General features: G+C 36.7%; 1 protein-coding gene across 1 annotated transcript; it reads right to left on the bottom strand.

Annotated features, from left to right (window-relative positions):
- Positions 1-4,431: 4,431 nt before the first annotated feature.
- On the bottom strand, positions 4,432-5,376 carry LOC118855006 (olfactory receptor 4P4-like). Its single transcript, XM_036765151.1, has one exon. The coding sequence runs from the start codon at positions 5,374-5,376 to the stop codon at positions 4,432-4,434; it is 945 nt and encodes a 314-aa protein (XP_036621046.1).
- Positions 5,377-13,603: the final 8,227 nt, after the last annotated feature.

The raw sequence follows: 13,603 nt of genomic DNA, 5'->3' as shown, positions 1-13,603 counted from the left end.
TGGCACATTAATTTCTATATTTCTCAATTGACAATTTCAATATTTGTGTCAGAAAATTAAGACAAATCTGCTTAGATGTCTGACAGGATATTCTCGTTTCTGGTGAAAGATGATGGTGCAGTTTTGTATTCTATTCCTAGACATTCAACAACAGCCTTCACACTGACATGCCTTTAAAAAATAAACTTTTTTTACTTTTCCTTAATATTAATAATAAATACTTAATATGAATAATAAAATATAAACTTTTAACTTTCATTTATGTGTTTAAATGCGTTATCAAATTTGTTAAAAACACATATTATGGCACCATTTAGAATATTTGAAAATTTTACCAATATGATTTTTTTCTTTTTTATTTAATATTTTTTTATTTTCAGAATTGATTTTCACAAGAGTTTGAATTACAATTTTTCACCCCATTTCTACCCTCCCACACTCCAAGATGTCATATATTCTAGTTGCCCAGTTCCCCAGTTAGCCCTCCCTTCTGTCACCCCACTGCCCCCACCACATCCCCTTTTCCCTTACTTTCTTGTAGGGCAATTGCCCCATTGCCTGTATATCTTATTTCCAAGTGGCATGCAAAAACATTTTTTTGAACATCTGTTTTTAAAACTTTGGCTTCCAAATTTTTTTTCCCTCTTCCCTTCCCACCCACCATACCTAAGAAGGCAAGCAATTCAGCATAGGCCACGTGCGTCTCATTATGTAAGACCCTTCCACAATACTCATGTTGTGAAAGACTATATTTTGCTCCTTCCTATCCTATCCACCTTTATTCAAGTTTCCCCCTTGACCCTATTGCTTTTCAAAAGTATTTGCTTTTGATTACCTCCACCTCCTATCTGTCCTCCCTTCTATCGTTCCCCCTTGTTTATCTCCTTCCCCCTTCTTTCCTGTGGGGTAAGATACCAAATTGAGTGTGCATGCTATTCTCTCCTCAGGTCAAATCTGTTGAGAGCAAGATTCACTCATTCCCCCTCACCTGCCCCCTCTTCCCTTCCAATGAACTGCTTTTTCTTGCCACTTTTATGTGAGATAATTTACCCCATTCTATCTCTCCCTTTCTCCCTCTCTCAATATATTCCTCTCTCATCTCTTAATTTGCTTTTATTTTTTTTAGGTATCCCTTCATATTCAACTCGCCCTGTGGTGTGGGTGTGGGTGTGGGTGTGGGTGTGTGTGTGTGTACGTGCGTATGTGTGTGTGTCTGTGTCTGTTTGTGTGAGTGTGTGTGTATTCCTTTCAGCTACCCTAATACTGAGGATTCATGAATTATACACATCATCTTTCAATGTAGGAATGTAAAAACAAAACAAAGTTCAACATTAGTATGTCCCTTATGATTTGTCTTTCTTGTTTAACTTTTCATGTTTCTCTTGATTCTTGTGTTTGAAAGACAAAATTTCTATTCAGCTCTGGTCTTTTCATTGAGAAAGCATGAAAGTCTTCTATTTTATTGAAAATCCATATTTTTCCTTGGAACATGACACTCAGTTTTGCTGGCTAGGTTATTCTTGGTTTTAGTCCTAGCTCCATTGGCCATCCGGAATATCATATTCTAGGCCCTCCCATCCAATAATGTAGAAGCTGCTAGATCTTGTTTTATCATGATTATGTTTCCACAATACTCAAATTGTTTCTTTCTGGATGCTTGCAGTTTTTTCTCCTCGATCTGGGATCTCTGGGATTTGGCAACAATATTCCTAAGAGTTTTTTTTTTTGGGGGGGGCGGAACTTTTCCAGGAGGCAATCAGTTCTTTTTTAAGGTGTCATTTTCTTCATTTTTGGAGGGGTCTTCTTTAGCAGGTCATTGACTGGTTTTCTTGGTTTTCTTGCATCACTCTCATTTCTCTTCCCAATTTTTCCTCTACTTCTCTAACTTGCTTTTCCAAATCTTTTTCGAGCTCTTCCCTGGCCTGAGACCAATTCAAGTTTTTTCTTGGACACTTTTGATGTAGGCTCTTTGACTTTGTTGACTTCTACAGTCTCTATATTGTGGTCTCCTTTGTCACCAAAGAAAGACTACAAAGTCTGAGTCTGAATATGAGTCCGTTTTCGCTGCCTGTTCATGTTCCCAGCCAATTAATTGACCCTTGAGTTTTTCGTCGGAGTATGACTACTTGTAGAGTATAGAGTACTTTGTTCCAAGCTTGAGAGGCTGTCCTGTTTTTTTTTCGGAGCTATTTCTACATAGCAAGCTCTCCCACCCCAGTGCTCTTCCTTCCCCAAGAACTGCCAACCTGGACCGAGACTCAGATCTGAGAAGGCTCTGCACTCCAGCTGGGATCTGCCATTTATTTCCTCCCACCAGGTGGGCCTGGGGCTGGAAGCAACTGCAACTGTAGTTCTGTAGCTGCACCACCTCTGCCGCCCCCAGGGCAGTGGCCAAATCTTGAAATCCTTACACTCTGTCTCCACAGTTTTTTCCCACTAACCTTCTCTGTTGTCTTTGGTGTTTGTGGGTGGAGAAGTCTGGTAACTGCCATAGCTCACTGATTCAGGGAGCTAGGGCCTGTTCTACCCTGTTCCTGGTCAGGTTCATCAAGGTGCAGCTCATGCTGGGCTCTGCTGTGCTCCCAGCTCCACGTGCGATAGACCTTACCCAGCATCCATCCAGGCTGTGCTGAGCTGAAGGCCTGATTCCCTCTGCTATTCCATGGGTTCTGAAGTTCTAGAATTTTTCAGAGAAATTTCCTATGTGTGTTTATTTGGAGGGTCCTGTGGGAGAGTCCTAGCAATTCCTTGGTTTCCAGCCGCTATCTTCAATAATATTTTTAAAAAATCTATGTTTTCCTTAATGCCTTGTAAAACATTCTGAGTACTTCGTAGGCTTTTATAGACTGTTCATAAAAGTTATGATGGAAACAAAAGGGTTAAAAAAACCCTGCAATATTATACTAGATCTAAAAGAGGAATGTGCTCATCAGATTATCTAGTCTAAGCCTCTAATTTACCACATGCAGTACATGAGGCCCAGAGAAGCTAAAGGTATAGTGGTCCTAAGAACAGAGCCTGAATACAAGCAGGTGATGAGTCTCCAAGTTCAGTGTCCTTTCTACAGCACCAAGTGACTTATGTAGATGTTGGGGAACGTGGCTAAGGTTTTTTTTAGTGTTGGCTCTGTTTCAATGTTAGTGAAAATAAACTTCCCTCAAAGCTTCTGTTCCATTTATTCTCTCAGAAAACTCATCTGTTTTTTTTTTGTTTAGTTATTTCTCAGTTGTCTGATTTTTTTGTGACCCTACTTGGGGTTTTCTTGGCAAAGGTACTGGAGTGGTTTGGTGTTTCTTTCTCCATCTCATTTTACAGATGAGGACACTGAAACAAATAGGGCAAAAGGATTTACTCAGGGTCACATGGCTAGTAAGTACATATCAGGTCTTCCTTATTACAAGGCATCGCTCTACTGCTCCAACTGACTGCTCTTATCTGCTCTAGTGATGTGCACAGATAACTTCAGGAAGACAGCTTTCAGATAACTCTCTCCTCTACTGACAATTTCCCAATAATCTCCTGAGAGCATCAAGACATTTATGGATATCCACTATTTGAAAATGAAGTTCCACATTCAGCGTAGAATATTCAGAGTTTACAGGAGAGTAAGGCACAAAAGAACATGTCATAAGACTGACCACTGTGTGTGTATGTGTATATATATATATATATATATATATATATATACACATACATGTATGTATGTATGTATGTATGTATGTATGTATGTATGTATGTATATGTATGTATATAGATTATATATACATATATATGTATATACACACAAATATATCATCTATATCCATATATAGACTGGCTATCAATAAAGAAGAGGCTGGAAGTAAAGATTTAACGGTAAATTTTGGAACTTATTAAGAGACATACTCACCTATTAAAATATTTGGGAAAAATTCACTTTTACTTGTTTTGAATCTCTGGGTATGTGAAGCACAGACAGTCAGGAGGTCAATTGGAAGAGACATAAAGAATCATTTTAAGAGAATACATGTAAACACATATGCATAAATATAATATATGCATATAAAACATAGGTTATATGCACACATATTACATATATATGTATTCCAAATTTCATACTGACTTGTAAGTAAAATAATGTATCTTATAGAAGGTCATATACTAAACCTTCTATTATGAACAAGAAAATTCTGAAGTAATAAACATATTAAAAACATTTGACTTGAGAGAGGAAAAACAATATGGACAGCCTAAAAACTTGACATTTCCAATTAAGTTCCCTCACCCAATAATGAATTTTTCTTTTGTTTTTTTTTTTATCACTACAATCATGCCTATCACTCTACTTGAACTCCAATATTGATATTTGCCCAAGTCAGATCTTTCCTAGAAGCAATGAATCCTAAAATTACTTTTCAATATTTCCTTCCACGAAATATCACAAGAAACAAATTAATGCAAGTCGTTTAGATTTCCTTTTCCCCAAATCTTTTGATGCCACACCTTTCTCATGGCAATTTTCATCTCAGTATTTCTCAAAGTATAGATTATGGGGTTAAACATTGGAGCAATGATGGTATAAAATAGAGCAAATACTTTATCCTCTGTATATGTGGTGGGAGGTCGAAGATAGGAAAAAAGTGCAGGTACAAAAAATAAGACAACGGCTGTGAAATGAGACCCACAGGTGGAGAGAGCTTTCCGCCACCCTTCAGCTGAATGTGTGCGTAGGGTCCATAATATAATGGCATAAGAAACAAATAAGATGATGAAGATTAACAAAATAATTATCCCTGAATTGGCCACAACAAGGAGCCCAGTGGTGTAACTATCCGTGCAGGCAATTTTGAGTAACTGGAAGATGTCGCAGAAATAGTGATCAATTTCGTTGGGGCCACAGAAGGGTAACTTGAGAGTCATGGACAACTGCGGGAAGGAGTGAGCAGCCCCACCAGCCCAAGCTGCCAAAACAAGGAGGTTGCATTTCTTTCTGTTCATGATGACCATGTAGTGGAGAGGTTTACAGATGGCAACATAGCGGTCAAAGGCCATTGCAGTTAGGATGAAGACCTCGATACTGCCGAAGAAGTGCACACTGAAGATTTGGAACATGCAATAACCATAGGAGATCGTCTTTCTCTCACTTAAAAGATCCCCAATTAGCTTTGGTGTAACACTGGAAGTATAGTAGATGTCCATAGTAGATAAGTGACTGAGGAAATAGTACATTGGTTGGTGGAAAAGATGACTACAACAGATAGAGATGAGGATTAGGAGGTTTCCTAGGAGGAGACTGATGTAACAGAATAAGAAGACGATAAAACAAAATATCTGTATGTTTTCGTCATAGGAAAGTCCAAGTAGAATGAATTCTGTAATGTTTCCCTGAGCCCTCATTTTGGTTTTGGTACTTTATATTCAGGATTAAGTTCTATATCTGAAATTCGAAGAAATATTATTTTAGTCAGGCATATGCATGCGAAATGTCTTTCATTTATTAGGGTTGTGATTAATTTAATTATTTTTATTAAAAGTAATATATCAGGAATGTCCAGAGGTGTAGAACTAAATTGATAATACACTTTGAGATGATACTAGTAGGATGAACGGATTTAACAAGGGGTGCTTACCCTGTAGAAGAGAACTTTGGCATGTCATGATGTCTGTGGTCAAATATTTGGGAGGCTATCAGGCGAAATGGAATTCACACACATACATAACATATACACATAAGTACATATATGTACTCATGCATGTACACATACGTGTATTTGTATATACATTCAGGTATGTGTATTTATGTGTATACCTATAGACATCATACACATACATGTATTGAAAGAGAGAAAGAATTGTAGCTCAATGAAATGAATTATGTTTTCCCAACATTATATCTGTCCAAAAGTAAAACTGGGCAACTATTAAGATAATTGATTCTCCATCATAATAAGCTTTCAGATGAATGTTGGATATCCATAGATAGTATATGGTGTTGAAGAGCCTCCTGTTCGGGCATAGCTTGAATGACCTTAGAAGAGATGTCAGATCTAACTTAGTTTGGGGGAACTGAGTCTTAAAAAATCAACAGTTATTAAATATTCAATGATTTAAAATTATTTGTTACTGTTGTTCTTTTTTTATTTATTAGTAGTAATTGAAAATATTAATCTCTTCAAGTTACGTAATTTTTTCCTGCACAAATGTTTACATTTCCCAGCTCTTCTATTTCCCAGGAAGTGTCAATCTGAGCTAATTAGTTCATGTGATAATTACATAAAAAAGACTTATGGACATATGAATTAATGAAGAAACTAAGGTCTAATGAAATAAAAACACATTCTTACTATTGCAGACATGCCCCAAACATTAATTTATCTGTTTATACATTGTTGCACTTTATGCTGCAAATTTTCTCCAAGTCTGAAGTGTAAAAATCGAACTACAGAGGAAGAAAAAAAAGTACAGAGAAAATGCTACACTCGCTCTAGACATATTTTTAAAAAGGAAACCAGCTTCTATAATTGAATATCATACTGCAGTCGGTTTATATGTCATAAGGACAAGCAATATGAACCTACTGTACCGCCAGAAATGAAGCTCAGGTCTCCTAGGTTTTTGTGCTGCTTAGAGCTTAGCCACCTTAGTTGAGAGGAGAAAAAATATAGAATATCAGTATTGGAAAGGAGCTCAGAGTGTATACTTTTGTTGTTGTAAAGTTGTTTCAGTTGTGTCTAAATTTTCATGATCTCATTTGGGATTTTCTTGTCAAACATATTGGAGTGCTTTGCTCTTTCTTTCATGAGCTCACTCTGCAGATGAGGAAATTGAGGCAAATAAGGTGAAGTGCCTTGCCCAATGTCACATACCTAGTAAGTGTCTGAAGTTGTACTTGAAATCAGGTCTTCTTGACTCCAGGTTCCACATGTTATCCATTGTGCCACCTGGCTATATCAACACATATCCAAAGCAGAATGTACCCTACCACAGTGTTGTCAAAATCAAGTTGAAATGAGGGCTACTAATCCACAATAAGCATCCATGTGGGTGGCATACTGACTTAGTTTAAAATGTACTATTAGTCATGTTTTATTGTATTTTTTTATTTATTTTGTTAAATATTTCCCAATTATATTTTCATCTGGTTTGTGCTACAGTCAGGTGAGTTGTAGGGCACATGGCATCCATGGGTCATGTGTTTGATACCTCTGACCCACAACAACCGTAATAATTAATCTTCCAGCTCTAGTCTGAAGATCACTAAAGAACAAGAAGCCAGTTCTTCCACAAATTGTCCATTCTACCTTTAGTTATTTCTACGTTTTAAGCGTGGCTATGCTTTGCAGTATGATTGAAATTGGACATATTTCGCATAACAGCAATTCTTTGCACTGATAAGACAAATTTCAACAAATCTGAATAACTATTAGTTATCATTATTATGTGACTTTAGGCTTAGTATTTAACTTCTCTGACCTCAGTTTCCTCATCTCAAAAATGAGAGACTCAGACTAGATGGTCTCTGTAGTATCCTCCAAGATCTAGCTTCATTTCATATTGTTCTTGAGTTCTACCACTTCATTTCTCTGATTTTCAGTTCCTTCATCTTCAAAAGGAGAATAATATGTAAACCACTTCATGTAGTTTGAGGATCAAAGGAGATAATGCATGTAAGGTTATTTGTAAACCTATGTTTGGGGGCATAAATGTTAATGACAAAGAAGACAAGGGTTTTTTGACAATAATAATGTTGACAATGATTATGATGGTGATGATGATTTTGATGATGATGATGATGATGGTGATGCTAATGATCACATTAAATTAGTTATAGGTTGTGCCTACATTGGGAGTCTTCAGACTATGTCTTCAGAATCTTTTATACCACAGAAAGCATTTGTGAGGATTAAGTGAAAGTTTACATGTAACTTCTTTATAAACTCTAAAGTGGTCCAAAAATGTGAAATCATTTTTGTTATTCCAAGACTCATGCCAATTCTTCTCACTTTAAGAGGGAGAGGAGCATTTTTGAATGAACATTACAAATGCCTACAAAACCAAAGTTCTAATTTTTCAATTGACAGAATCGTTTACCAAAAATTTTAACAAAAATCAAACTTTATCCGTTTGCACTTTGTTATTTCTCCCTCCTCTCCATGTAGGAATCAGTGACACATTTCTTGGAAATAATTAATGCCTATGAAACAGACACTGCACAAAGACAGACACTGTAGGAAAATCACATGAACACACACACACACATACACACAAAAACACCTTACAGCACTCGCATGTGAGCGTGCGTGCACACACACACATGCACACACACGCACACACAAACACACATACACACATCAATACAAAACCATAGGCTTCGAAGAGAAGGAGGGGATAGATAAATATCAAAGTAAGTAAGCAGTTCAGGAAGAACTGAAAGAAAGTAGAAAATAAAGTAGTATATTATATGATTTGCAGTTTTCTTTTAATAGCTTTCTGATTAATAGGTAATAGATAAATAGATATCAATAGATAAAAGAGCAAAAGCATTACAGTTTGAATGAAAGTTAGAAATTGGCTTGATTCCAAATTCTAGTTCTGAGACTTTCCAGCTGTGGGACTCTAGTCAAGTGAATTAAAATCTTCAATCATGATTGTCCCAGAATCAGCAGGGGATAACGGAAACAACTCCAAATTTGGAATTAAAAAAAATGCCTGGGGCCAAAGCTATATGCTTTCACTTCCTGGCTTTGGGATGCTTGCCAAGTAACGCTTGCCTCTGTGTCTCTGATTTTCTTATCTGTAAATTTAGAAGTCCAGAATCAGTTAATTTTGAAGATTTATTTGTGCATTAACCTTCCATTTTTTTTTTTTTATAAAATGGAAAAGCGAAACAAACGAATGCATGAGATAAATGATTCCTATGAACAGAAGCAATTGTCAGTGTGCAAGGGATGTTATGGTTGGGAATAAGAATTAGCTGTGTGACTGTGGATTAAATGCATATTTTCTCTCAGCCTCTACATCCTCACCTGTAATATGGGAATGATGATGATGATCATGATGATGACGATGATGATGCCAATGACAATGACAACAATCATCATCATCATCCTAAATCTCTTGTTTCTGTCAATTCTTTTAACTTTTTTGGAGTGTGACTTAAATAATTAGAATAGAATGTGCTTTATTTTAAATACACCTGCCATTGTTCACAAGCAGATTTCCTTTTCATAACCACACCTCCTGATTAGTGAACAACATTGATTGGTGTTCTATCTCTGGAACATATACTTAGTTTCCAATTATGCCCAGGCTGGAAAAATTAGCAATTATAAACTACAAAATATCACCTTTTACAAAAGCATCCCCCTCATGGCTAGAGAGAAATGAAATGATTGAAAATGTGTAAGGAAATTTCAGGAAGTAAATTAAAAAGTTGGGAACTATAATAAAAGAATCAAAATTAGAATTAGCATAGCAATCAATAAAGGACGAATCATCCTCAAAAGACATTTTCTGACTGTCTCCCTTTTAGACATAAATTATGTCATTAAATAGAATCCTTATAACATCCATGAGACCCAGTAGTAGTGTCAATTTTGTCATTTATATTCATTCAGTTCACCAGATTAACAACAATATTTATACACACACACAAACACAGATACAGATACACATTTTGTTTCTTCTAGAAAATGTAGTAAGGTGAAGTGTTAGAAAACTTACTGCTGTTGAATGATGAATCCAAAGGATTCCAGGGTGATGTTTAAATGAGTCCCTTTTGTCTAGCCCTCCTTCATTAATCAAGATGATTTGAAGACGTCATTATAACTTTGCTTAGCCCAGACATTATAAATGACCATTGATCAAGTCATATTTCCTGACCAGTAACTATTAAATATAATACATTAGTTAATGTACAATTAGTCTGTATTCTAGTTTTTATATCTCTACCCTAACATCTGTAGCTTAAGATTTCACTACCCTACACACTAATTAGTAAGAAGCCTTACCAGTAGCCAGGTCTCATTTCGACCAATGGTCAAACACACCCTTCAGATCCTTACTTTAATAAGAACTTTGATTAAATGCAAGTGTTTGTAAACCAGAAATGGACATACCAAGACTAGTACACATCAAGAAGAGAAAGCCTTTGCTATCCACAGGAATTGGATAATTCAAGTCTTTGTACACACAGCTTCTGAGAAAGTGAGAATGAGTAATTCTTTCACCAGCACTGGAAAGGTGGCTAAGGATTGACACACATGTTTATATTGTAAATTTGTAACTCAGAAAAATAGGAGGAACATTCCTGCATTGCAAAGTAAAATGACTGTAACATTCAACTCTCTAAAGCATCAGTTTGAAAAAAGTAAATAGAACATCTAACCAGATTCTAACATGAGCAGAAGTATTTATAAGGCTTTGTGATTCTGAAGAAATGATCTCCCAGAGAGAGTTTAGAATTTTTTTTTTTCAATTAAACAGCACCAGTCCAACTTTATGCCCTCCAGGGCATGTGGACAGTTAAATCCTGATGCTATGTGGCAAAGCAGAAATTTTAGAAACACAGGTAATAAATTCACAAATTTCAGGTCCTGCCTGCCTGTTCTAATTTTCTACCAGATCTTCTTGTCTTTGCATCAGGAGAGTCATAACAGAAAGTGTATCTGAAAATGTATAAACCTGTCTTTGTCTAAAATTTTTAAGAATGAGGGGAGATAGACAGAGACATAGAAAAAGAGAGAGATAAAGAGACAGAGACACACTGAAAGTGAGACACAGAAACAAACACACAAAGACAGAGACAGAAAGAGACAAACAGGTAAACAGAGACAGATCAAGAGAGAAACACAAAAGAGAGATAGAGACAGAAATACAGAGAAAGGAAGATGAGGACCTGTTTCGGAAAAGAAGAGAAATTAATATCAAAAGTCTGGAGGTCCAATTGTTTGGGAATGCTTCTTCTTCTTCTTTCTTCTTCTTTCTTCTTTCTTCTTTCTTCTTTCTTCTTTCTTCTTTCTTCTTCTTCTTCTTCTTCTTCTTCTTCTTCTTCTTCTTCTTCTTCTTCTTCTTCTCCTTCTCCTTCTCCTTCTCCTCCTTCTTCTTCTTCTTCTTCTTCTTCTTCTTCTTCTCCTTCTCCTTCTTCTTCTTCTTCTTCTTCTTCTTCTCCTTCTTCTTCTTCTTCTTCTTCTTCTTCTTCTTCTTCTTCTTCTTCTTCTTCTTCTTCTTCTTCTTCTTCTTCTTCTTCTTCTTCTTCTTCTTCTTCTTCCTAACAAATATTCTATATATCACAACTACTCATAGAAAAGAATGAGTGGAGGGAGGGCCTGAGCCAAGATGGTGGCTGGAAAGCAGGGAGTTGACTAAAGCTCTCCCTGATGACCCTCCAAACACCTGCAAAACTGGCTCTGAACAAATTGTAGAACTGCAGAACCCACGAAATAGCAGACGGAAGCAGGGCTGCAGCCCAGGATAGCCTGTATGGTCACTAGGTAAGGTCTATCGCGCCTTGCTGGGATCAGAGCAGAGCGGAGCAGAGCCCAGCATAAGACGTGCCTGGACCAACCAGACCCAGGAGGCAGGTGGAACAGGCCATAGAGCCCTGAATCAGTGAGCTGCGTCAGATACGACACTTTTCAACTCACAAACACTGAAGGCAACAGAGAAGGTTAGTGGGTTTAAACTGCAGACACAGAGTGAAAGGAGTTTACGGTTGGCCAACACCCCAAGGGCAGCAGAGGTGGTGCTTACAGAGGTTGCTTACAGAGCTACAGCTGCAGATGTTTCCCAGCCCCAGGTCCGCTGGTGGGAGGAATTAAGTGGCAGATCAGAGTGGGAATGCAGAGACTGCTTAGATCTCAGTCACAGTCTGGGTTGGTGGTTCTTGGGGGAGGAGGAACATTGGGGTGGGAGAGCTTTCTGTATAGAAACAACTCTGAAAAGAAAAGCGCAGCCCCTCAAGCTTGGGACAAAATTCTCTCTACTCTACAAGCAGTCATACCCCAATGAAAATCTTAAGGGTCAAGTAGTTGGATGGGACCCAAAACAGGCAGCGAAAACAGACTCGTATTTAGGTTCAGACTTTGGAATCTTTCTTTGGTGAGAAGGAAGACCAAAATATAGAGATAGAAGAAGTCAACAAAGTCAAAGAGCCTACATCAAAAGTCTCCAAGAAAAACATGAACTGGTCTTAGGCCAAGGAAGAGCTCAAAAAGAATTTGGAAAAGCAAGTCAGAGAATTAGAGGAAATATTGGGAAGAGAAAAGACAGTGATGCAAGAAAATCATGAAAAACAAGTCAATAACTGGCTAAAGGAGACCCAAAAAATAGTGAAGAAAATAAAAGCTTAAAAATAGACTAACTCAAATGGCAATAGAGCTCCAAAAAGCCAATGAAGAGAAGAATGCCTTGAAAGGAGTAAATAGGCAAATGGAAAAAGGAGGTCCAAAAGACCACTGAAGAAAATACTACCTTAAAAATTAGATTGGAGCAAGTGGAAGCTAGTGACTTTATGAGAAATCAAGATATTATAAAACAGAAAAAAGGAACAAAAAAATGGAAGAAAATGTGAATTATCTCATTGGAAAAGCCACTGACTTGGAAAATAGATCCAGGAGAGATAATTTAAAAATTATTTTACTACCTGAAAGCCATGATCAAAAAAGAGCCTACATATCATCTTTTAAGAAATTATCAGGGAAAACTGCCCAGATATTCTAGAGCCAGAGGGTAAAATACAAATTTAATGAATCCACTGATTACCTCCTAAAAAAAGATTCCCCCCCAAAAAAAATCTCCTGGGAATATTGTCACCAAATTCCAGAGCTCCCAGATCAAAGAGAAAATATTACAAGCAGCCAGAAAGAAACAATTTGAGTGTTGTGGAAACACAATCAGGATAACATAAGATCTAGCAGCTTCTATATTAAGGGAATGAAGGGCTTGGATTATAATATTCCTGAGGTTAATGGAGCTAGGATTAAAACCAAGAATCACCTACCCAGCAAAACTGAGTATAAGGCTACGAGGCAAAGTATGGATTTTCAATAAAATAGAGGATTTCCAAGCTCTCTCAGAGAAACGACCAGAGCTGAACAGAAAATTTGAGTTTCAAACACAAGAATAAAGAGAAGCATGAAAAGGTAAACAAGAAAGAGAAATCACAAGGGACTTCCTGAAGTTGAATTGTTTTGTTTACATTCCTACACGCAAAGATGATGTGTATAATTCATGAGACCTCAGTATGAGGGTAGCTGAAGGGAATATATGTATGTATGTATGTATGTATGTATGTATGTATATATATATATATATATATACACATACATATATATAAATATATATATACACACACACATATTTATATGTGTGTATGTATATGTATTTGTATATGTGTATGTATACATGTATATGTATGTGTGTATATATACATACATATACACACATATAAATATATGTGTATATATGTACACACACACACACACACATATATATATATATATATATATATATATATATACAGAGAGAGAGAGAGAGAGAGAGAGAGAGAGAGAGAGAGAGAGAGGGAGAGAGAGCACAGGGTGAGTTGAATATGAAGGAATGATATCTATAAAATAAAATCAAA

Source organism: Trichosurus vulpecula, chromosome 6 (genome assembly GCF_011100635.1).
Source record: "Trichosurus vulpecula isolate mTriVul1 chromosome 6, mTriVul1.pri, whole genome shotgun sequence".
Taxonomy (NCBI): Eukaryota; Metazoa; Chordata; class Mammalia; order Diprotodontia; family Phalangeridae; genus Trichosurus; species Trichosurus vulpecula.
Note: the sequence above shows the minus strand (reverse complement) of the source record. Positions and strands in the feature narration are given on the sequence as shown.

Bases quoted from the DNA above. Each gene is read 5' to 3' on its own strand.
- LOC118855006 (XM_036765151.1), bottom strand. From the start codon at position 5,376: ATGAGGGCTCAGGGAAACATTACAGAATTCATTCTACTTGGACTTTCC.